Genomic DNA, 25,389 nt, shown 5'->3' on the forward strand with positions numbered 1-25,389 from the left:
CTTTGATTATTGTTTTTGGTCCTTGTGAGAAAAAGACAGAAGAGTATTTTGTTTTCAACTAGAAACTTCTTATTTGTTGGGTTTTTGTTGGCGTTGTTCAGCCTAAAGTGCCCACTAGCTTTGAGGGCAGGATGGGCTGCAGAGCTGAGAGCTGGGTCCTTAGCGAAGAGGAAGGATGTGCAGGAGGAGTATGGAGTGAGGGACCAGGAACGAAGAACAGTTAGTGGCCAGGATTTGATGCTGTGCTTGCACTGATGTGAGAACCAACAATACACTTGCATGTACATAAGTTGATGCATCATAATTTGATCCAGAATACATGCAAAATCAAATGTCTCATTTCTTTGAAATGGAGCTACAGAAACAAGCTTGGGCTGGAGGTATGAGGCTTGCTGTATCCTCTGCTTGGGCCTCTGAGCTGGTCTTGGTGTGTCAGAAAGAAGGCCTCTAAAGCCTTCCCATGAGGCCTTAGAGAAAGGTTTTGGGTGCAGGGCCCAGGAAGAGGGTTGAAAGGAAACTAGTAGCAGTCCACTGCCTCAGGTCTAAAATTACCAGTTTTTAGAGGGAAGAAGGAGCTCTCTGCACAGGCCTCCTGGGGTTGTGGGCATTTTTTGTGCCTGTTCTTGTTGCACCACACAGATTCTCAGGACTGACTTCTAGGCTTCTTCCCCAGTGAGGCCGGGACTTCAAGTTGGTAAAGAGACTGCAGAACTAATAGAACTGACAATGTTTCCATTCTTGCTGGTGGTATCAGAGGGAGGGTACCAGTGTATCAGAGCGTGTGAGACTTCCGGTGGGTATAGAAAGCAGCATATGAGCATTTGTGGTGGTTCATTTATACTTATGGTTACACAAGAACTTAACCATTCTGGTGTTGGTAACATAATTGGTTATCTTTTTATATGTTTATAGACCATTGATTTTTTTTTCCTGCGAAATTCACATTTGTTTCTGGTTTTTTTTTTGGGGGGGGGGTTACCTTTTTTTGACTTGAAAGTTTAGATAGTATTTTTTTTTTCCAACTTACATATTTTGCAAATATCTTCTCCCGTTTTCAGTATGTCTTTTTACTCCCTTTATGTTGTTCTTTCATGATTAGGAGTTCATTTTGATTTAGTGTCATATGTAATTAGTTTCCTTTATTTGATCTTTCATACCTGTTTCATAAAGATATTCTTTTATTGCCCTATAATCTTTTTCTTGTTTTGCTTTCGGTATTTAAGTCTTATTCCAATTGGATTTGAATTTTGCATGTCTAAGTAGGTGTCTGAATTCATTTTTCTCCTCTGGAGAACGAGCAACCTTATTGAAAAGTTTCTCTTTCCCATTAATACTACACTTGATGGCAGTATTTTTATCCTTGAGTTAGGACTGTTTTAAAGAAAGACAGGAAAGGAGGTCTCAGGAACCCTTTCTTGAACTAAAGTATTTTTATTATAGTTTTACTGAAGCTTGCATAAATATAAAACAGGCATGCATTTATTATGTTCTATTGTATAGCTTTTATGCACTAAAACTGAAAAGCAACTGATAACTTAGGTGTAACCAAAATTAAGAACACCAGAATAAACAAGGTTAGCTTAATTTGACAGATGGTAGTGTTTTACAGATGCTAACTTGGCAGTTGAAGCTTCAACCAAGGAAAGTAATATATGTATCTTAGGATATTGTTGTAAAATATCATTATTAAACATTTCGAATAGATTTTATTGCTGTTGTCATCCACATCTGTGACCCTGGTACTTATTTGATAGCCTTTGTCTTAGAGTATTGTTCCCAGTCTTGTTGTTGTCAAGTCTTCAGAGATGTGCCTCCAAGTATGATCATGGTTTAAAACCTTTTTTTTACTATAGCTCAGTAAATATATTGTAATTATTCTTGTATCTCTTAAGCAGAATCTTGAACTGAATAGATTTTGTAATTTATTGTAGAGTGGAATACACTTGCTGTGAATAAAAGGTAACAATTATAGCTTACTTTTAAGTTAGTGCCAAATAAATATTATTTATTGGAACTTGTCAATGTTTGCCTGTGTGCGTGGATAATCAAGAGGGTGAGACACTACTGTGCAGTGTGGTAACTGCTTTTTGCAGACACCGTGGGGCAGTATTGTTGTACTGGAGAAATAATTGTGTTGTAATTATTGCTGCCTCCCTTAGGAGTTGTTGAATTCTATTGCGGTGAAGGTTTTAAACCTTTTCAAGTGTGCTGCCAAAAATATTTAATATTTGAACATGTACTACAAAAGACAAAGAAGTTGAGAATTGATGGGTAAGAAAACCGTAGCAAGTAGGCCTAGCTACGGGCAAGATTTTTTGTAAGCTTGTCAGCTTTTGCTGTGTTCTTTCAGTACATATATTTAAACTATTTACATTTGGGCTATACAGCATGATAGAATTTGGCTGCTAATACCATATACTGTGTGTCTGTTTAACTGGAGGAGTTTTTCAAGGTTTAGTTTTTGATTTTCTGCTTTCTTCTTTACAAGCTTTGGGAGATTATATAGTCTCTCAGTCCATGAGCAAGGGCAGAGAAACAAAACAATTCGCTGCCTTCGGTTATGTACAAGTAGCTGTCTGTGGCTGGCTGTGGTATAATAAAAAATAAATATTTAGTCTTTTCCCCTGGTTTCTGTCACAGAAATTTACTGTCTTTTGTATGCTAATGAGATAATTCCTGGTTGGGGGACTAGATAGCATCAGGATGGGGGCCGTGCCTCAGAAAAACCAACCACTGTGATTAGAGAGTTAGAACTTTCAGTCCGCTCCCCAGTCCAGGGAGGGGAGAGGAACTAGAGATTGAGCTGTCACCAGTGACCAATTATTTAATCAATCATGCCTATATAATGAAATCTCTGGGGCCTTATATACTTTTAATAAGTGCTCAGTAAGTAGTAGTTCTAAGATAGAACTTACCGCATATGGTTAATTTTCCCCTTCCTAATTGTTTTTGAGACTTATTCTCTTAAAAATGCAGAATTGAATCATTAATGTATTACTAGAATACAAAAATTGCTTTAAAGGAAGTCACATGAGTAAGAGTCCAGTTAGGACACAGAAACTACACAGTAATTTGAACAGGAAAAGTTTGATACAGAGAGGTATTGACTAGTAATAGATGATTGGCTACTAAAGTGTAAAGAGAACTCTAAAGAGTAAAGGAAAGAATATATTTGGGAGAGGTCTTACCAAGCCCCAGTTCTTATTGGAGAGGTTGTGATTGAAGCCCACTGGATGGAAAAGTTTGCTGAGGTGTTGGAGGCTGGACACTTCTGTAAATGGCTGTTTTATGGGTCTGGGAAAGAAAGTGGTATATGGCACATGCTTTATTAAACCTAGCATTATATCTAGAAGAATGGAGTTTTTAATAGTAGGGTGTATAATGTATGTAATTGGTATAACCAAATACTGTATTTGCTCTAAGGAATTGTTTGCGACACACATAGGGGCTACGAATTACGTAGTATTCTAGTTTGAAAGTTCTTTTTAGTGCAAGCTTATTTTGTTTTACTAGTATAAGAGATTTTATTTTTGAGGTAAAAGTTAATTGTGAAAATTTAAGTGCAGAAACCAAGAGACACATAAAGATTTAATTGGGCGAGAGAGATATATTAGGAATTAGCCAGATCATTAGCATCAAAAACAAATATAAATTTTATTTAAACTGCAGACATTGCAGTTCAAGGATATGATTTGATTCACAAAAGTTTTGTTTACCCACATTTTCCAGAGTGTAGGCATTCTAATTTAAAAACACAGTGTTCCAAAAGATTTTGCAAGTTGGGTTTTTGGAACTCTAAATGCATGTTCCCATAGAAACCATGCTTCATGGTATTAGGTTCTTATTTGGCTTAGAAATGTATTTAACTCTGTGTGAACTTAGCTTATAGTGCTGAGTAACAATATATTTGGGGAAAATTACGTTTAGAGTTTCTACTTTTGATGCATGTCTTTCATCTGCCAGTTAATAGGGATGGAGGATTCTGTTGGTTGAAGGGCTGGAGTGGCAAGTAGAGATGTGAACTCTGAGGTGAGGAAGGATGGAAACAAACATTTATTGAGGACAGAGTATCTCATTTTTTCACTTTTTTTTTTTTTTGAATTACATAATGCTTAAGATTGTAGCTCTGGATTCTATAAAAAGGTGGGGAAAGACTTTAAATTCAGAATTTTTGACATTTCTAAGGCTAAATGTAAATAGTGAAAAATAAAAAAGAGTACTTTTAGATTTATATAGCCATAGAAGTATATGATTAGTTTATTTTAATACTAAAGTGTTGTTAACCCAAAAAGGTTGCAATAAACCTTGACTCTGTGGTAGTAGAAAATACAGGTTACTGCAGCTATTCTTGAGATTGATGTGTAGATTATTTGCAATTGGGAATTTCACTAACATTGTACTGTATACTCCCCTTCAGACAGGATTGACAGGACCAGAGCTAGGAAAGAAAGCCTCCTATGAACTTCTAGGTGCAATGTAGGAGAGTGTTGAAAGTTTGCTCAGTAAGTGGGCGTGATTTATGTACGCTTCTTGTTCCCATCTCCAGTAATTAATTTGTACCTCTTTCCTGTGGATAAGTTCAAGCCCTGTGATCTGACTTAATGCCACTTCACCTCTGTGAACTCTGCTATGTTCATTTATTCAGTCATTGTTTATTGAGTTCCTACCATGTGTCAGACACTGTACTAGTTAGTTACCAGGAGCACAGGGATGAGCAAAATAGACAGTCTGTGCTCTCTTTGGGTTTAGAGTCTGGGGATTAACCGAAGTATGTTATTGCAATCTGTGGTAAGGGTCAGGGGAAGCTCTAACCTTTACAGAAAGCAACTCAGTATTCCCAGACCTTTGAATTGGGAAGCAGAATAATATTTCGTAGACCCTGAATGCAAGAGGGAAGAGGAAGAAGGGAAAGTAGTGCAAGGTGAAGTTAGGGATGGCTGGGGCATGCAAAGGGCCCATTAAGCCGTGGGAAGGATTGTACTGTAGGAAAATTCCTTAGAGAGGTCATAGAATATTACATATAAAAGGAAATGAAAGGTCATCATGTTGTCCTCCTTAAAATTACAGATAAAAATAAAACGACTCATGAAATAAAGATTTTGTTTTTCTTATATATCTGGTTAGAGGCAGGTTTGGATCTTACAAAGAGCTACATGAAGGATATATTATGTACTTGAAATCATGTCAGTGAAGTTTAAGAACTTTTTTTTAACGATTCTTTTCTTAAATTTTTAAATTATTTTTATTTTTATTTTTTTTGGCAGCTGTGGGTCTTAGTTGCTGCACGTGGGCTTTCTCTAGTTGAGGGGAGCAGGGGCTGCTCTGTTGCAGTGCACAGGCTTCTCGGTGTGGTGGCTTCTCTTGTTGCGGTGCATGGGCTCTAGGCACACAGACTTCAGTAGTTGTAATGTGCAGGCTCAGTAGTAGCGGCACATGGGCCCTAGAGCCTGAGGCCTTCAGTAGTTGTGGTGCATGGGCTTAGTTGTTCTGTGGGCTTAGTTGTTCCGTGGCATGTGGGATCTTCCTGGACCAGGAATCGAACCTGTGTCCCCTGTGTTGCCAGGCGGATTCTTAACCACTGCGCCACCAGGGAAGTCCCCAGTTTGGGAACTTCTTGTTATGGTAAGAGATAACATTAAGTAAGGCAGTTTAGTGTTATTAGGTAGACATAGAAGGTATTTATAAAAATAGATATATGTATGGTTATGTACCTTAAAGGCAGTAGTATAATTAATCCTTTCATTGGTAGGTAACTTTGAAATGTTTACTATTTGGTACCTAGCAATGCTGATTCTGAAGTTTAAGGCATGTGATTCTGAAGCTGATGAATGCTTTGGGATTTTCTATCAAATTGGGTTTTTTTTTTCTTTTCTTAGAAACTTTGTAAGTTTTTTTAGAGGTTATTCTAAGAGTTACTGTTTTTTCCCCTGAAGATGGAAACCTTTATCTTTCTTTTGCACTAAACCAAGTTTTATTTATATTTAGAAATTCAGTCAAAGGAACCAAGGACTGCCTTATGAGTCACTCACCCCTTAACACAGAAAGCTTTCCTGCCTTGTAGTCATCAGTGCTCCAGTTTTCCTGTACCATTATCTAAGTACTTTATGTCAACATAGTAATGGGTTTTTGGGCTAAGTTTTCATTTTTCACTGAATCTTTAATCTCCAAAATCAGATACCATAGAGAAAATGTTGAAGAGACATGGGCTGTGGAATTTGAAAAATCAGTCATTTTTGTCTTTGTACTTATTAGTCTCTTAAATATTATATTAGTTATAAAATGAGAGTAACTTTCTAGATGGTTTGCGCATGTGCGCATGTATTAAATGAGATTATATACTAGAAGCACTTAAAACAGTCTGGCATACACCAAAAGCATAATAAATGCTTGTCTTCTTTTCTTGGCTTAAGGCAGTGACCCTTTTTTTTCATTCTCAAGAAGTTATGCCAGTGTTAAATATGCTGTAGTCTCACTTAAACAGATTTAAAACAAAGCCAACATTATGTAGGATCAACAGGGAAGGGGAAGAATTTCTGTGGAACACTCTGATCCTTACTTTATATTGAAATTATTGATTCCTTCTTCTTCCAGAAGTGCATAGTACTGGATTTTACATGTACTAGGTACTTAAGGATGTCATCACTAGGTAGAAATAACATCAAGGAAGGAATCTGAAGGCCTGTAGATAGTCTTGGTTTGTTTGCTTATTTATTTCTGTGGTGTTTGCTAGCCACTGAATCTCTTTAAACATTGTGTTTTGCCCTTCTTGGTCCAGCAGTGTGAACAGGTTGCACCCACCTTCTTATACTGTAGTAGATAAGAAATCTATACAAGGAAGACCTCAGAGCTCAGAAAAAGAATTCTAGAGATGGTAGTGGGTTAGATCCACCTTGGAACCAAAATGCTAGTCAAGGAGGAGAGAACCATATGCAGGACATTTTTAGTTGAGGATCAGGGTGTATCATGGACCAGAAGTTTGGTAAATAAGAAGGTACAAACCTTGAAAGAAGATCAGGGTCTTAAACACAACAAAAGTAATAGCAACAAAAACATATAAAGCACAGCTGAAAGATGCCAGTAACAAAGAGAAAACTTAAATGAGGTGGCTTCTCTTCCATAAACTCAGAATTTTTCTCATAGCTCACCTCTTTTGATTTCGTTCCCATTTCTTGCTAACTTAGTTAAGAAAATTCATTTACCTTTTCTCCTTCCCACTTGGTCTTCTTCCCCACCCTAATCCTTTTCTCTTCATTGTTTCATTTTCAGCCAAAATTCATGAGATCAAGAACCGTGCTAGAGATGCACCTGAATTATTTTGTTAGGATATTCAGTTGACATTGTGAAAGATGAACAAAACACCAGATGATAACAAAGTTTTAGATGTTGCTTCTTTTAACGTTCTCAGTATTCTTATTGTACTCTCTAACAGTCAACCATCACTGTAACAGAACACACGAAAAGTTAGTGGCATATCAAAATATTATCATCCTGTTCAGATTGGTTGGTTGGGGCGGCTCTTCTCATGTGCCTTATTCTTCTGAAACAAGTAGGCTACCCAGGTTATAGACTTCTTAAGGAAGTTGCAGAAGTTTAAGAGGGCAAGCCCAACCATGCAAGCACATTTCATGTCTGCTTGCATGCTGTCTGCTAGTATGCTGTTGATGAAAGCTTGTCACATGGCCATGCCTATCATCGGGTACAGCAAGGAAATACATACTGTCTTTAGTGTGAGGCAGTGAGAAGTGGCAAAGGGTATGGGTACAGAGATGGGAGAAGAATTCGGAGTCTAATGCATGCTCTGTAAACTTTTCTGGGTTTTACATTCTCTTTTACATCTTACCTTGTACTCATTAACATACACAATTTTGTATTTTACCACTTTATCGTAATATGATTTTGTAAAGATTAACTTCTATATAGATTATATATTTGCTATTTAAAAATATACAGTTATTTGCTTAAAATCAAACCGTGCTTCTAGGTTCATCTGTATTAAAGTCATTTGAGACGCTTACTAAAAATGCAGATCCCCTAGCAGATCCAGATGCCCCTGGAATCATCATCTCTGGGTGTGGGGCCTGGGAATCTTCTTTATTGACAAATTTACCGGGACGTTCTTTTGCACTTTACAGTTTAGAACCTCTTCCTTAGTGGAAGGACGTTTTGCATTGCTTCCATTTTTCCAGCATTATAAACAATAGCATCATTTGTACAAATCACTAATTTCTTTGGGACATTCAGTAGTCTTTCGCCTGTACACTATCAAGTAACTTGCAGTTGAGGAAAATTGTATTCTATGTAAAGAATGGAGTTTGGAGTGCTGGTAGGGGTGATTACAAACAAGCTTGTAAAATCTTTCAAGTATTTTATGTTCACTAAAATAAGACGTTGAATTAGATAAGGAAAATTTCCATAAAATTCACATAGGTCTTTAATTTGTAGTGTTGGGTATTGTGTAAGTTAGTCGTGGTTCCTTTGATAGCTATTGGTAATTTTGAAAATGAAAGTAGAAAAGTTGACAGGTCTAAGGAGAATTTTATTTTTCTATTTCAGCACTGTAAGTTTGGCAGTTCACTTCTCTTATTCAACTGTTTTGATTCTTTTTGGCATTTTATATGACCTTGTTTATATACTTTATTATATATTTTGTTTTTAGTCTCAGTTATCTCAGCTTTTAAGATTTTTATGGAAATTAAAATTGGTTGATGGCATGGTAGATACTGCCAATGCCTGTTCATTGTACATTCTTTTCTTTTTCCTTTGCAACAGATTTGCAGAGAAGCTTTTTGTTTAGCTGAAAAATACATTTCCCAACCTCCTTTGCAATTGAGTGGCCTCGTGACATAACTTTGTTGTGCTCAGTGAGGCTTTAAGTGGAAGTTACTAGATGAGGCTTATAAAAGAAGGCAGAATCATTTAGCAGACACCCTTTATCCTTTGCCCTTTATTCTACCTAGAACTTTGACAGGATGCTGGAGGAGGAAACATGGAGTGACATTTAATGAATGTCACATATGAATGTTTAGAGGGAAGTCAGAAGATTTCAGCAGATCCTTTTATTCTAGTGGTGACTTGTTTTCCATGTCATATCCATTGAGCTTTCTTTATTTCATGGTGCTGCCTTACAGTTTTAGGGAACTTGTTTTAAGAAATGCAGAGATGTAGGGAGGGACATGGTTCTTAATTAGGGAAGTTTAGGGAAGAGTTTTGGTAGTGGAATCTATCCTGCCTCTTTTTCTCTTCAGTAGAGTATAGTAAATTAAATAGATCAATAGAGTATAAACAGATCTAAAGCAAATGGGGGCAGGTGATCAATTTTATTTTAGATCGTTTATGACAGATTGGAGAATGAGATGATCCTTTTTTTTCCTCGAATAGGGTAGGATCCCCGGATATAATATACACCTAGTGTTTGCCCTGCCAAAGGCATATTTTCTTCCAAACCTGCTAGGTGCCTGGAGGCTGGTTGACTTTAGGGAGAGGGAGCAATTAATAGGGCTGCCTGGATTTCATTCTGTTGTTTCATCCCTAGTTAAAGTAGCCCAATGGGTACCTGTTTTCCTTAATTCTTCTTAGGTTTAGCCATCATGCAGATCACTCCTTTTCTTGTTGTGAGGCATAATTTAGGCAGTGAAGAATGGGCTTTTAGAAAAATGAGAGTGGAATAAGGGCTCCCGCAGCATGGTTCATTCTTTCTAAAAGAATGAAATTTATTCAGTCTTTCTCAAGTTCTATATTTTTTTGTTTTTCACTCTAGTTTATTTTGTGTTTTCTGTTTTTTTCCCAAAGGTTATTTATTTTCTGTCCTTGTATATTTCAGATTTCATAGTATAACACTTTTGGTTTTTGCCTTCCTCTAGCACCAACAGACGTTTTTGAATCAGCTGAGAGAAATTACTGGGATTAATGATGCCCAGATACTACAGCAAGCCTTGAAGGTATGGCCTTTGTTTTGCAACATACAGTTTCAGTTACACTGTCATCTCCACTGCCTACTGTATTTGAAAGTTGAGTTTTTTAGTTGTACTATGGGTAGTAGTAGAGATATAGGAAAGAACTTTTATAAAGTAAGAACCTTACTTAAATAACCTACTGCAATTTTGAGCATGTTAGCTTTTAGCAGCCTAATGTTCCAAGATACCTTGGAGTGAAAGAAGACCTCTCTCCATGTGAAACACTTTTCATGCAGAATGGAGGGTTGTGAATCCATGATAATGGCTGGTTTTACTTAAAAGATGTGATTTTAGAGTTTTATTGGGCGTAAGGGGGTAGAGTGGGATAGAGGAGGATGAGGAAGAGGAGGTGGGAGAAAATTAATAGAATATCAGAAGCTTACATTTCTTTCTTCCAAGAAGGAGAAATATAAATTGGCTAAGATTCAGTTAATTGCACCTTAAGAACATTCAACATCAAACTGTTCTATTATGCACTAAATAAGGAGCATGATTTTTTTTGTATGTCATGAAGTATGCTCATTTCCACACAGAGGCAACCAGATGAGTCAAATCATGGATGTGCACGTTGAAAAAGAACAAGTGAATGAAAGATGTTCAAGAACTGGAACTGCATTTTAAGTTTATTTATAGATGCTAAAGGCTAACTGCTAAAGGCTAACAGCAGTACAACATTTTTGCTACTATAGGCATACACATAGCTCCATTCCTTTGCAAGTTGTCTCTGAGAGACAACATTAAATATATCATTTTTGATTTTGAGCCAGAAGTTCTTCATTTGTTTCTAGAAATAGTTTACCTTTTGGATGATTGTAATCATAATCATCATAATTATAGTGGTAATAACTAGCACTTATTAAGCACTTATAGTACTAGGTGCTATTCTGAGTACTTTGTGTGGCTAACTCATCTTCCTAATAACTGTGAAGTAGGTATTATTTTCATCCCCTTTTTAAAAGATAAGGAAACAGAGAGGTTAAAGTGACTTGCTGAAGATCACATAGTTAATATGTGGAGGAGCTTGGAATAGAAACCAAGCAGCCTGATCCCAGTGCCACACATGATTTCTGCTTTTACTGGAAGCTTTGCTTCAGCTTTTTTCCCCATTAGGAAAATGATGAAACAGTACTGTTAGGAGCATTTTAATGCATGGTTTATGAAACCACTGTAAGTATTTGGAGAGGAAGCAAAGTGTCGTACCTCAGTTTTTATGACTATGACATTTAGATGATTGCCAGACCTTTATTCTGCTAAGTATGGTTAAATCATTCCATGTCTGTTTTCAGAAACTGCCTTTCCCATTCTGTATCGTTTAGTGTGGGGCTACATCCATTACCTTGTCAGGGCAAATTTGGGGAATTATTTTTTTTTTAATTTGAGAAACGTGTAGAATATGCTAAATTAAATAAACACAAATAATTAAATTATGGTCCACATTTCCTTTGAGGTAAGTTGTGTGACTATGTTTTTTGGTTTTTTTTTTAAACTTCTGTTTGAGTTACCATTATCTGGGGAAGAAAACAGTGTACTTAAACCTTAATTGTTGCCCAGTGTAAATTTGTTAGCTGTTTAATAATGAGTTGACTCTCTCAGTATTATACTGACAGGGAGTCTACTTTTGGGAGCCACAATGTCATTGATTGATTTTATCACGTTCATTGTGTTTTATTTTGAGAATCTATTTATACTTCCAAAGTGACCAAGCTGTGTAGATCCCTGCTGCATTCAGTTTATTATTATATGAGGGAGTATGTGGAAAGCACTTAGCACATTTCTTGGCACATAGTCAGTGTTCAATAAGTGTTAGCTGTTGTTTTTACAGATTATTTTATGGCTAGTTTGCTTATCTAACTGTAGACTATGTTAAACCCATGTTTTGAATGAGTCTTTAAGAATCTTATAATGGTTGTGACAGATAAAGTTTACAACAATGGTGTTTTTCAAACTATACTCTTACTTTTTTCTCTCTTCAAAGGCTGCTAGAATTGGAATTGGGGTGGGTTGGGGACTTCATTCTTCCAGTTGTTCAAGCCTCAAATCTTGGAAGCATCCTGGTCTTTCTTCTTTTATCTCTTCCCATATTTAATATGATAGCAAATAATGTTGGACTCTCAGATTCTGCCTATTCTCTCTTGTTCTCTCAGCATACAGCCAGAGTAATCCTTTTAAAATGTAAGTCATGTCACGTCATTTCTGTTCTAAACCTTCCACTGGCTTCCTATTATGTTTTGTGTGTATGCTAAACTTCTAAAGGCCTACGTGGTATTATGGGTTCTGGCCTTCTGTTACAAAGATAACTTCATTATTAATATCTGAATTTCATAATGTTTCAGTTAGCTGTCATAGAGCTGGTGTTATATTTATTGTTAACTGTGGAGAGAATATAGAGATAACTGGGCAAGTCTCTTATTTTGCTGTTTCAAAAGTTCTTAGTTTTTTAGCATCTGTTTTCTTCTAAATTAACTTTAGAATAATTTTGTCTAAGTATACTTTTTATGAGAACTACATAAAGTTTATATATTTAATCTGGGTAGGATTTTTATCTTAACAGTGTTGAGTATTTATGGGAGTTCTGTGTGTCTCTCTGTCAAGCTTCAGACCATTTTGCTGTCTTCTTTGGGTCTTTGATATTTGCTTGTTTGCCTCTAGGTAGGCATTCAGCATACATACTAAAGGGATTGTCTTTTTTTGTCCTTGTTTGCTGAAGTACTGTTTTAAATACTCATTTTTCATTCTTTATATGGCAAGTTCCAGAAAACATTTTTTAGTTTGTTCATTTGTTTAGGAGTATAAGTGTATGATTGGACTTTTGTTAAGCTGATATAAAAGTAATGGAAAAATAAGAAATTAGTTATAGAATTGATTTTTACATTATGTTAGTAGTTTTAATTAATAGAAAAAGGAATTACTACTGACGTAGTATACTTTGTTTACAGTGAATTTATACTGTAAAATTAAGAATCACATAGAATAATTTTAAATCTGAAAATGATTTTTACCATGTTAGTTGTTATGGAGAAAATTACATAAATCGTATGAGAATGTATAGAGTTACTCCAAAATATTTGATATTCTGTTCTTGATATTTGAAGGATAGTAATGGAAACTTGGAACTAGCAGTGGCTTTCCTGACTGCGAAGAATGCCAAGACCCCTCAGCAGGAGGAGACAACTTACTACCAAACAGCGCTTCCTGGCAATGATAGATACATCAGTGTGGGAAGCCAAGCAGATACAAGTAAGTTTATTTCTCTTTCTTAATATTTTAATTAGAATGTAATGAAAAATTTTTCTTGGGGCTTTGTTTTATTTCAGTAGAAGTGAAGGAGAAAAAAGGAACTACTTTAGCCTTGGTTCTATTTTGTGTAGTTGAAAGGCGCATATGTTTTTATTAGCTGCTATATTCTTTTCAGTTTAGTAGTAAAAGATTATATTTAAGTTATAGATCCTTTCATGAAACATTTCATATAGTGTTCGTTGTTTTGAAACATGGAACATCTAAAGGTGTTACTCATTAAAGAAACAAAAATTTCTAGAATTTTAAATGGGGCACAGTCATTTGTTTTATAGATGTTAAGTGTTGGTAGAGACCTTAGGATTATTTTTGAAGTATTGTTTCTAATTACTGATAGATAGTTTAACAGAATTTTCCTTCCCTCAACTCCAGCCCCTCTCCAAAATAAAGATCTTGGAAAAAAAAACCATGTAACAAAATAAACTCACATATACCCGTAGATACATATGGAAAATTTTACATGGGACAGTAATTTTTCTTCATAATGCAGATAATTTATGCTTATATAGCTGAGTTTTAAAAAATATCTTCATTTATTTCTGTCTCATTATGGTGTAATAACTGCATTATAGAAAATGTAGGTATTTATTTCTATATGTTCTGGATTTGAGAAATTTGATTACTAACTTGTATTTAAAGATAACTTTTTATTTTGTTTATAGACTTTCTCAAAGTTAGGAAACAACCAGGAAGATCCTGTTCACATAAATGTCTATAGCTATTGATTGGCATTAAATGCTGTTTAATGTTTGTTGATAAATTTTTTAATTTCAAATTTTCAAGGTAATCTCGGTATTTTCCTCCAAAAATGGTCTTATGTCAGCCAAAGCTGGCATACACCCATCTCACACAGATAATAGGTGATGGGAGAAGTTTTATGTATGTAAGACAGACTCAATTGCTATGTTCAAGTTCAAGACAAACTGTGATTTGGCCCCTAACTACATCTCTACCTTCATTTTCTTCTGTTTTCCTCCTCTCACTTTACATTGAGATAATACAGAATAGCTTGGAAGTTCTCTTCCACCCAGTGCTATTTAATTTCTTCTGTCTTTATACTTATTGTTCCTTCTGTCTGGAATCCCCTCCAGCCTTTACCCCTAGTCTAATTTCTTCTGATGTTATAAGACTTATAGGAGCTGCTGGCTCTAGAATGTTTCCCCTGGCCTCTAGGTTGAACCAAGTGCTTGTTTAACACCCAGAGCATACTTCTGTCTTAACGAGTACTCTGCTATTTTGAAATTATTTGCTTGTGCCTTTCTCGCTTACCAGACTGTAAACTTAACAGGGCAAGAGACCATTGATAGTCCCAGCATTGTAGTAGGATGTTATAGTTCCTCAAAAAGTGTTTATTGAGTTATTTTTGATAATATGTGTAAAAAAGCTGCTTCAAAACCAATGAAAGTTCTCTTGAACAAGGTTGAGAAGCTTGTTACAGAAAGTTGGGAAAAAGAAGTGGTATAAATAGAGGAGGAATTAGTATGTGAGAATAACATATCTTTCAAAGTTCTGAGGCTTGGGAGGAAAATGGAATTAGGTAGAAAAAGGAAAAAAAGATTTTGACTGAAGACAGTTAAAATGAAGGAAACAGGAAATTGCGTAAGCATGGTTCAGTATTCTAGTTGAAAGGCTGGACAGATTTTGGAATGATAGCTGTGAACTCTTAATATTGGTGGTAGACTTTGTGACATGAGACAGCATGTGTAGATTTGCAGGGGAGAATTAGGATTATAAGAGTGACGTAAACAAAAGAAAATATCTCATTTGCTGTGTGAAGATTAGAAAATGTTGTTTAAGCCACATGTTAACACCCGTTCAAGACTTTTGACAAGGAATAGTGAAAATGTTATAGACAAAAAGAAAGATTGGAATAAGTGCTCTTAGGTAGAAAACAGTCTGATTTCAGAAAGCATGCATCCCATTTGTTAATAATTGAAAAATGTTTTTTTTGTGTGTGTCTGTGTGTAGCTCTCAGAAAATGTGCACTGAATACTTTCGCATTCCACTTGAAAGAAGTAGTAGAGAGATGGAGTTTCTGATTTCATCTCATTGAGCAAATTGCTTGTTGTTGTGGTTTCTTTACTGATAAAATGAGATATCCTTCTAACCAGGATACTGATTCATATTTAATAATTTGGATAGTGTGTTCATAAAGTTGGCTTGAGATTATTGAGAAAAAAACTTTTGTAGAAATATAGTGGGGTAATTGTATTATAATAGAATTAGTATTAAACTGGGAAAAATATGGCTGATAAGATAACAATAGTTCTTTTCCATTTAAAAGATTTGTACCATCTTTCATAAGGTTCTAAGAAGTACAGTTGCCTTTTGGAAATAGTCTTTTCTCAGCATTTAAATTTGATAGTGTCATGATAATGTTACATGGTTTAAAACTGAGAAAGTAAGTAGATGTCATGCATTCAGCAGATTCTTTAAATTACTATGCTATAATTGCTGAAGAAAAATGAAATCTCTTGTGTATTTTTAATTCTTGGAAGGAGTGGTGAAACTTGGGAAGGATAGAAAATAATTATAAATGAGCATATACAAGTGCAGGCCTCTTCTTGGAAAAAACTGTGTAAGTGCTGAAGGAGTGTGGAGTATCAGAGTAATCAGAGTGTGAGGAAGTTTTCAAGAGATTGTTCTAGATATAAAATCTTTTTTGAGCATTTTCTCAATTTTATGTGAAATGCATTGTTACTTGAAAATTGACCATAGTAGAACTTAATTCTTTCAAATATGGCAAGAGTTTTTATTTTTTCAATTTCTTCTTCTTTTTTTTAAAGTATAAAATCTGTTACAACTAGGCTAAAGCATAAACAAAGCCTTGCTAGCTTTAAGTGTATCATTCATTGGTTGTAGGGCTGACAAAATATCTGTATTTTGAAATAAAAGTCTCTAATGCTAAATATATAATGGTTCCTTATTGTTATAAGCTAGAATATAACTTATAACTTAAGATCTCTTTTAGAAGAACTAAAAGCCCCCCCCTCCTTTTTTTTTTGATGACTAGAAAAATTTAGCTTTCAAACTAACGTCTCATAGAAGTCATGTTTGGGGTTAAGGGGAAATTTTCATATACCCAAGTACATCAGAAGAGAAAGCAAATTACGTCACTTGGTTAGTAGAATACATATTTGTGAACACAGTATTTGTGAACTTTAATATTGACGAAGTAATTATATTTTCAGTAGTTGGTAGGACAATTATTGGCCTTCTTAGTATATTTTTACCTTTCATTTTTGAGAGAAAAAGGAAACATTTCAAGGAAAGCTTGTACTTTGCACAATAAGGAATTAAGAAGTATTGCTTGGTAACATTCCATATTGTAATTAAATGCTCTGTTGAATTCTGGGAAAAGACCCAAACCATTTTGTAGTATTGTTACCAAAAACTTGAGGCACCTTTTTAAATTACTTACATCTCCTGTCTAGACTGGATATTGTGAATTGTCAAATGAGTGCCTCCTACCTCCAGCTTAAATGAGAAATAAATTATTGTGTTAGGAGTTTTGCAGTTAAAAATGCAAAGGGAACTAGGAAACAGTGCAAGATATTGAGATATCATAGGTGTATTTAATAATCAGAGAAGAGATTATGTGAAGTTTTTGTGTCATGGCACTCTGTCGTAGACATGACCATACAAGGCTTTTGCCCAATTTGAAATCAGATAGTAATATTCTTTCTTTCATGATCATTAAATTCTTTTGAACTTTTTTAAAACAGGAAAAAAACAGTATATGCCCACCAGAACGAGATGTGCTACAATTGAGCAATCAAAGTATGGATCAAAAGATAAGAGGGATTTGGGTAGGTAATTTTAACGCAGAAAATAATGCCACATATTGGCTTAAGTTTTAGAGAAATTGGTATAACACATTGGAATGAGTGTTAAGTGGTAGACCCTTCACAAATTTAGAATCACTGTATTTTTTTTTAATCCCCCAAAATAACTTGAATTATTTGGTAAGGATTGCATAGAAAGTGAGAAAAATGTTGGTCTGTCCTAGAACTCTTTCTAGTCTTGGTTATATTGCTTGGCTAGCCTAAGAGTGATTTGAAGGACAAGTGATAAACAGATCCCAGTCTAGTGCTCTCATCCCTGCTGAGGATAAATCACTTATGTTAAGCAGTTTGGGATTTTATTAATCAAACACTGATATTTTTCCCATTCACCAAATTTTTTAAACAAGCATCTGCAGATAGAAAAAAAAAACATTAGTGAAATAGAAGATAAATCTCTTTCTGTAGAGATTTCTAATGCATAAGAAGTATTTCGATGATTCACCAAAAGTCATTGTTAAGCTTAAAAATGAGATGCTACAATGGTATGAAATTACTTGTAACTGATTGGGTGCGATTAGACTTACATTCTTTATTAGACATACACTGTAGAATTACTTGTATAACTTTATGAATTTTCTTTAATTTTAGGCCAGAATGATAGCCATGGGCCTGTGTACTTTTTGTTGACAATGTTAACTTTTAATTTTTTCCAAGTTGGAAAGCACGGTAAAATAGATGACAAAAGTCAGAAATGGCTCCTTTATTACTTTCCTTGCTTACCAGTGCTGCTGTTATAAATTTAGCAGCTATTAAAAACAATGCAAGACCATTTAGAGCTGAGCTGTTCAATACAGTTGCCAACAGTTACATGTGGCAACTTAAATTTAAACATAAAATTAAATAATACTGAAACTCAGTTTTTCCATTGCCATAGATAGATTTAAAGTGGTCAGTAGTAGTCACATGTGACTAGTGGCTACCTTATATGGACAGTGCGGATAATAGTGCATTTCCATCATCACAGGAGGTTCTATTGGACATCAGTGTTTTGGAGAATCTGAGTTTAGCAATGAGAAGATTGGAAAAGTAGGAACATCTTAAGAGAACTGACTGGTCAGGGGAGAGTGGGATAGTGGGGTGAGCAACACAATTTACATTGCTTATGTCTTCTTGCTTTTAAGTATTCTTTTAACAGGCTACTTTATTATGCTATTTGTCCTTTTACTAGAAAAAATTTTAGATGGATAAAGTATATATTCTCAAGGATTCTAACTAGTGCTACTATGAAGATGACTCATTAATTTTTATTTCTATTCCTTAGTCTAGATATTAACCTATATTTGCTTAACAGATATTTATTGATTGCCTAATATGTATCAGGTACTCTTTTAGGCCATTAAAAAATCAAAAAGTGTCTCCGTTTACACAAGGGGAAGACAGACAGTACACAATAAATAATGTCAGGTAGTAGTAAGTTCATGAAGAACAATAGAGCAGAGCAGAGGCACAGAAGGTGGCAGGGATGTGGTTGTAGTTCAGACATGGGGTATGCTATTTTAGACGGAAGGTTGGTTGGGTAATATCTCATTTATACAGATACCTGAAGAAGTGAAGGGGTGAACCTCAAGGATGTCTTAAGGAGGTGTGTCCCAGGCTGGGGCCTTGAGGTAGGGGTATGTTTTTGGCTCTGGAGGTGAATGGTGAGGACAACAACCATGGTCGAAGCAGAGTGAGAATGTTATTTTTCTCATTTTCAGTCTCCTGCTGACCATCTCTTCATACTGGCTTTTTTTCTCTTAAGGGTATCCCTGTTCTTTTGATGGTCCAGTGATTTTTTTCTCCAGCTCTTCCTCATCTACCAAAACAACCATTTAGTTTGCAGTACTGTCAGTTTTTACGTGCATGCTTTTTCTTTGAGTTTTTCTGCCCTAGTACTTATTACAACTCTTCTCAAACTCTTGTTCAGCACTTTTAACTCCTAACTCCCAAAACAGTCATATCACTCCCCTGCTTAGAGATCTTTGCTGGTGGTAAATATAAGCTTGGCTTATTAAAAATAAACAAGTGTTTCCCCTAGGTTTAGCCTTATGTAGGTAAGGAAAATAGTGAAAGAACTATTTTTTTCTAAAATAAAAATCTTTATACATATTGTAGTTCAGTTGGATTGTGAGCTAAATTGGCTCTTGTGAACTAACTTGGAAGTCTCATGTCATTTTATATACCATTTTCGTGTGAGTGATAAACGATGCGTATATTTGAAGTGTAATTTATTAAGTTGATGACTTTCTGTATTTTGGAATTAGCAGAGAAATGTTCGGTAGTTGGTGTGTAAGTTTTTAGAAAGTGAAAGATTTATTAGGGCGGATGTTAAGTTTTGGCATATATATTTCTGACTTGACAGGAGAAAGTGTTATTTTGGTCAGTTTTGAAATGTGGGAGATTACTGTTTACAGGCTTTTGTAACATGATTATCTACAGTGTTATTCAGCTGACACTTAACACACTTGTGCCCTTGAAAACTATGCACACTAATACTAATACTGGCGTAAGGATTGGTTAAAACAAAGTTTGGTGTTTTACCAACATCCTCCCTTGGCATTGACAGAAAAATATTCGCAACATTTTGGTATTTGGGCGGAATTTTTACAAAGGCTAAATTTTTATAATCAACTTTTGCCAATTAGAAATTGTTTATTACTAAGCTTATTCTCTGTTCCTTTTTGAATAAACACATATGAAAATCACAGAGGACTATTTTTCACTGTGAAATTCATAGTTTATTACATATTTTACAGAAATCATTCTATAAAAATAAATATAGGATTAACTGTTCTATTAAAATAATGCTTTTTTGTTTTTGTTTTTTAATTTTTTTTTTTATAAATTTGTTTCCTTATTTGATTTATTTTTTTATTGGCTGTATTGGGTCTTTGCAGCCCATTGCTGCACATGGGCTTTCTCTAGTGGCGAGTAGGGACTATTCTTCATTGTGGTGCATGGGCTCCTCATTGTGGTGGCTTCTCTTATTGTGGAGCACAGGCTCTAGGCACGTGGGCTTCAGTAGTTTTGGCACATGGGCTCGGTAGTTGTGGCTCACGGGCTCTAAAGCACAGGCTCAATAGTTGTGGCGCATGGACTTAGTTGCTCCGTGGCATGTGATATCTTCCTGGGACAGGGCTCGAACCCATGTGCCCTGCGTTGGCAGGCCGATTCTTAACCACTGCGCCACCTAGAAGTCCCTAAAATAATGTTTTACTTTCTTAATATCTGTTCTTAAAATCATAGGTATTTGGTATGTGAATAGGTTATAATAATTCAGGATTGCTATATTGTTCTAAAATAACTTATGGAAAGGAGAAGCTTTATGAAGTAATGGGAACATCATGGAGAAAATTATTGTAATTGTGGTGGAACTATAAATAATGAATAAACCTCCTCCGTTGATTAAAGGAACAAGTCCCAGCTTTTCATAGTCTGTGGTCAGCTAACCTTTCTAGCATTAAAGACTGTAATTGCTTGTTTCTTCCTCTGCTCATACTTGTAATACTCTGACACCAGATATGTGAGTTTTTTTTCCCCGCATAGAACCAGTTCTCTCACACCAGCTGAGTGTTCTACAGTTCTGACACCAGCTACCTGGAGTTAGCACCAGACCCACAGGCTAACTGCTCAGGCCCACAAGATTGCCCCTACCTTAGATACCAGTCACAAGCAGTGGGTCCCCAGGTTACCCACGTTCTGTCTGACTTGGCTACAACAAATTGAGGATTGATTGTCATGACCCCCTCAAGTTTGATAATTTGCTATAATGACTCATAACTCAGGGAAACACTTCTACTGGTTTATTGTGTAATAAAAGCTATGATAAAGGATGAACAGCCAGATGAAGAGGTATATATAGAACAAGGTCTGGAAGGGTCCCAAGCCAGGAGTTTCTGTCTTGTGGAGTTGGGGTGCACCACCCTCCTAGCATGTGGATGTGTTCATCAACCTGGAAGCTTTCCAAACCTCCTACTTTAGGGATTTTTATGACGGTTTCATCAGGTCGGCCTGATTGATAATTAACTTAATCTCTATTCCCTGTATCTTCCTGGAGGATGGGAGGTGGGGCTCAAAGTTCCAAGCTTCTTATCATGGCTTAGTCTTTCTGGTGACCAGTGGCTCATCCTAAAGCTATTTTCAGGAGCTCACCAAGAGTTACATCCTTCGAACAAAAGATGTTCCTATCACCTAGGAAATGCCAAGTGATATCGGAGCTCTGTGTCCGGAACTGGGTCAGAGACCAAATATTAGACAAAAGATGCTCCTAGCCATCAAAAAAAAGGGTTAGGGTAAGATGCTAGGAGCATCTTTTGTCTAAATGGATTGTTTATCCATGTATGATTTAATAACACAGTGCATTGGTAATTTGGAAAAGGTTCCCTTCCAAATATTGGAAGAAAGTCTACATTATAAAACAAATAGAAATTGTTAATATCACTTGATTTCACCAGAAAAGCCTTTAAGTATTAGGAAGATATCAAGCTCATAGTGGTAGAAACAAGTTTTCTGAAGCTCCAATTTTTGCTTGAAAATTCCATACTAATCATTGGAAATGAATACTCTCATTTGTTTTTCAGGTGACAAGCTCACTTTATTTTTGAGAAAAGGTCTGCCAAATACTGGTCTGAATAATCGTAGTTTGTCAGTTGTTCTTTTAAGTAAAAATAGTGCTCCATGAAAAAAAAATCAACCAGTTCAGCTTGCATCTCAAGCAGTATACTAGTGTTTTTTTCTTTAGCACAGCATAGTTTGGATATACACCAGAAGTACCATGCGTACTTTCTGTTTTATCACACAGAATTAAAAGAATGTGTAAAACAATGTTTGAGATTTAATAAAATTAATTTCCTCTTTTTATCAAAGATTTAAGAGAGACTGGCTTCTTTTTTTTTTTTTGAACAATGGGTGTGCACAGTTGTAATGAATTGCTCACGTAACTTGATTGCTACCGCCTTGATTTGTGCTAGGATGCTGTGGTTATGCACTCTTGTTTTGCATAATCACTGCAAATGTGACCACAGTAGGAAAGGCAGATAACGTCTTAGTATTATTATGGGAGTGTTTTTTACTTAAGGAACCTCTTCCCTCATAGGGTCATTGGGGATCCCCAAGGATCCTTGAATTATACTTGGGAACTGCTAATATGGAGGAAGGACCACTGGGCTTAATAATTTGAAGACTTAAATTTGAAGCCTGTCTGCCATTCTTTATTCTTATAATATTAGACTTCATTTCTTGTGACTTCAGTTATCTCATTTATGAAATAGGGTTAAAAGCATCTTGCCTTGTTTTTTTTTTGCTTTTGTGTTGCTTGAGTTATGACTGCTAAATTATGAGAAGTTCTAAGGATAACTTGTTGCTATTTCTAAGTGAGTTCTAGCCAGTTTGGTTTACTTGTCAGTCATGAAACAGTAAACACTCTACATAGTTTCAAAGAAGAAATTTTATACAGGGAACTAGGTTCTTAAAAAAAATCAGTGGGAACACTGGAGGAAGGATCTCTAGCTCAGCTTTCCGAAATGACTCCTAGATTCTTACAGGACTGGCCAGCCAGACAAGCCACTCCGTCTGCCACAGTCAGGAAGATAGTGAATCAGGAGACTGCCTGTGGGACTGCAGAGTTCAAGAACATGCATAGCTCTGTAGCTGCCCAGGGAACAAACAGCCAGGATTAGATAACTGTCACTAAGCTGTGCCTGGATATTGGAGTGCAGAGTCTGGTTACCACTTCTATTCTATCTCTTGACATCCCTGAAGCTAGAAATTAGATACTGGATTGCTACTATGGGACAGCCCACATCTGTTCAGTCATGCTGGGAAAAAACAGCCAAAAGCAGCAGGGTAGTGGCTTCCCCCTCATGTCTGCCTTCCAGATCTCATGCTAGTGCATCTGATTGGTGGAATCTAAATTTTATCCAGAACCGTAACTGCAGGTGAATCAGGAAAATAGGCTTGCTTGTTTTAATCTTTTCAGCTTCTGTAGTTGAAGAAAGCGCACGAGGGGAATGAGAGATTGGAGTCTGAGGGCTGATTGATCATGTCCCCAAAACCTGTTTTTCTGCTTCTTTGTAATTTTCAAGCTATTTTCTTCACTTCCATTATTCTCTCTTTACTCACCCAAGTTCTAGTCATTATTTAATGACCATGATAGTTCTCATTTTTATGAGGTCATTTCATGCTTCTCTAGTCCTGGCTTCTTTATCAGTATTTCAGCTGGACTGAATGACTACACCTAGGTGACACCCATCTACAGCTGTGGTTTCGCGGACTTGAAATTTGTGAACCATAGTTAGGAAACCTTTGGCCTGCTGACACACGTGTGCAGGCTCCATCATTTCAGTTGCTCTATAACTCTGTTCCGTATTTTACTTGACTGAAGTTTTTGGACCCTACTTACTATATTTTTGTGTGGTTTTATTATACTCTCTAAGCACATTAAAAAAATCTTCCATGGCCAACTGTTATTTTTAATATTTTTAATATTCTCATAAATTTGGAGAAAAAAGTATATATAAACAATAGAAGTAGGCTTTTGAAACTATCAATATACTTTATTTTTTTACTAAGTGCAAAATATTTTTTTCTAGTAGTTATGTATAACCCTGTAGCCAGATGGTAAAATGCAGACACCTTATCTTCCATCCCCAACCCCTTTTTGTTTGTTTCCCTCATAATATTCTAAGATTACAAAGCAAAAAATTAATTTTAACATGTGTCAAATACAAGTAAAAAAATGGTTATAAAACTTGTCCAAAATACCAACCAGCGTAGTCCCAGCTATGCAAAGATAGGGTAGTAACAGCTATACTTCTTTCTCTTTCTCATCCCATTATTTTGTAATCCCTTAGTAACATGTTATGGCCCATCATTGTTTAAATGATAATAGGAGTAGTATTGACATCTTTTGAGTTAAGGACACAACTTGATGTGTATTGGGAAATTGGATTAAAAAACAGTTTTTCTGAATGTGGTAATAGTTGTAGACTTCATTCTTTGGAAAAAGAATACTTACAGCATCAAGACTTTTATTTTATTCTAACAAAAGAAAATGTGCCATTTACTTGTATATTTTTCTTTTTGTGAAATGAAAACTTTTTTTTAATTAAAAGGAATGCATAGAACAGAAAATAGAAAGTGAAAGATCCTTATACTTCCTTTTCCCCATAACCCTCCTCATCAGAATTAACAGCTGTTAAGAGCTTCATACATTCTTCCAGGCTTTAAAAGTGTATATAAATATAGATATATATGGTCAATTAGTTTCTGAAACATAGTTTTTGAGAGCTCATTTAATTATACTTTGATAAATGTCTAGGTAGTATGGACGAACTGTAATGTGTATTTATTTGGGTTTAACTGGGAAAGCATAAATGTAAATGTTCAATTATGTTGGCTTCAATTTTTGTTGTTAAAGAACCTGTTTTTAGCAATCTTTCTGCTTATTAGCTTTTAATCAGAGGCTTCATAGTAAATATTGAGATTCCTCTGTAATGAAAAAGATTTATGCTTTAAGCTTTTGGTATATTTAAGGAGAACATTAAATTTCAAACTATAACCAGTTTAAAATGTGTTTGCATTCTCTTCAGAGAGGTTCTTATACAGAATTAAGTTGGTGCTGACTTTGATTTGAAAAGGTATTTTGAGTATAAAATCTCCTTTATGAGAATTACCTTTCATTTTGTTTGGCTTTTAATTTTGAGAAAGATAGTTTTGCTTTTCAGATGTGATTGATCTCACTGGAGATGATAAAGATGATCTTCAGAGAGCAATTGCCTTGAGTTTGGCGGAATCAAACAGGGCGTTCAGGGAGACTGGAATAACTGATGAGGAGCAAGCCATTAGCAGGTAAAAATATAATTTTATAAAGCAGATGTAAGTACTGCTTATAATAGAAATAATAATTGACTTTAATTAATTTGAAGAGGCACAGAGATATACTTTGCAATTCTAAATAAACTATTAATAAACTTCAGTATTGTTTTTATATTTTATGTAACCAAAATTTTCATATTCTAGATTCAGTTGCATTTGAAACTTAGTGTTTTTGGAATTTTGGAGTGGCATTGTGGGGCATTAAATTTAGGTATATATTTTAATATTTCTTTGGTGTTTCTTTCTTCCGCTAATTCCTTTTGAATACATTGTCCAATTCAATTTATAGTCATTTATAGCAGGGGTCAACAAACTTTTTTCTATAACACATCAGTAGTAAATATTTTAGGCTTTGTCAGCCATCTGGTTCAGGCTGCAGTTCCTCAACTCTAGTGTTGTAGTGTAAAAGCAACCGTCGATAATACATAATTTAATGAGTGTGG

The 25,389-nt window shown here is 35.4% G+C and overlaps 1 protein-coding gene across 11 annotated transcripts in view; it reads left to right on the forward strand.

The window, feature by feature from the left end:
- Positions 1–25,389, forward strand: part of USP25 (ubiquitin specific peptidase 25) — a 143,113-nt gene that overhangs the window by 8,180 nt on the left and 109,544 nt on the right. For 5 of the 11 annotated variants that reach the window (XM_057696283.1, XM_057696284.1, XM_057696287.1 and 2 more), the window contains exons 2-5: positions 9,861–9,938; positions 13,046–13,190; positions 16,973–17,056; positions 24,796–24,919. In XM_057696283.1, the coding sequence (XP_057552266.1) occupies positions 9,861–9,938; positions 13,046–13,190; positions 16,973–17,056; positions 24,796–24,919 (431 nt within the window). Of the gene's footprint in view, positions 1–9,860; positions 9,939–10,949; positions 11,401–13,045; positions 13,191–16,972; positions 17,057–24,795; positions 24,920–25,389 lie in introns of those variants that run through there. The other 6 variants (XM_057696285.1, XM_057696288.1, XM_057696290.1 and 3 more) reach the window with 3 other exon arrangements.

The sequence above is a fragment of the Hippopotamus amphibius genome, chromosome 10 (assembly GCF_030028045.1).
Source record: "Hippopotamus amphibius kiboko isolate mHipAmp2 chromosome 10, mHipAmp2.hap2, whole genome shotgun sequence".
Classification (NCBI taxonomy): Eukaryota; Metazoa; Chordata; class Mammalia; order Artiodactyla; family Hippopotamidae; genus Hippopotamus; species Hippopotamus amphibius.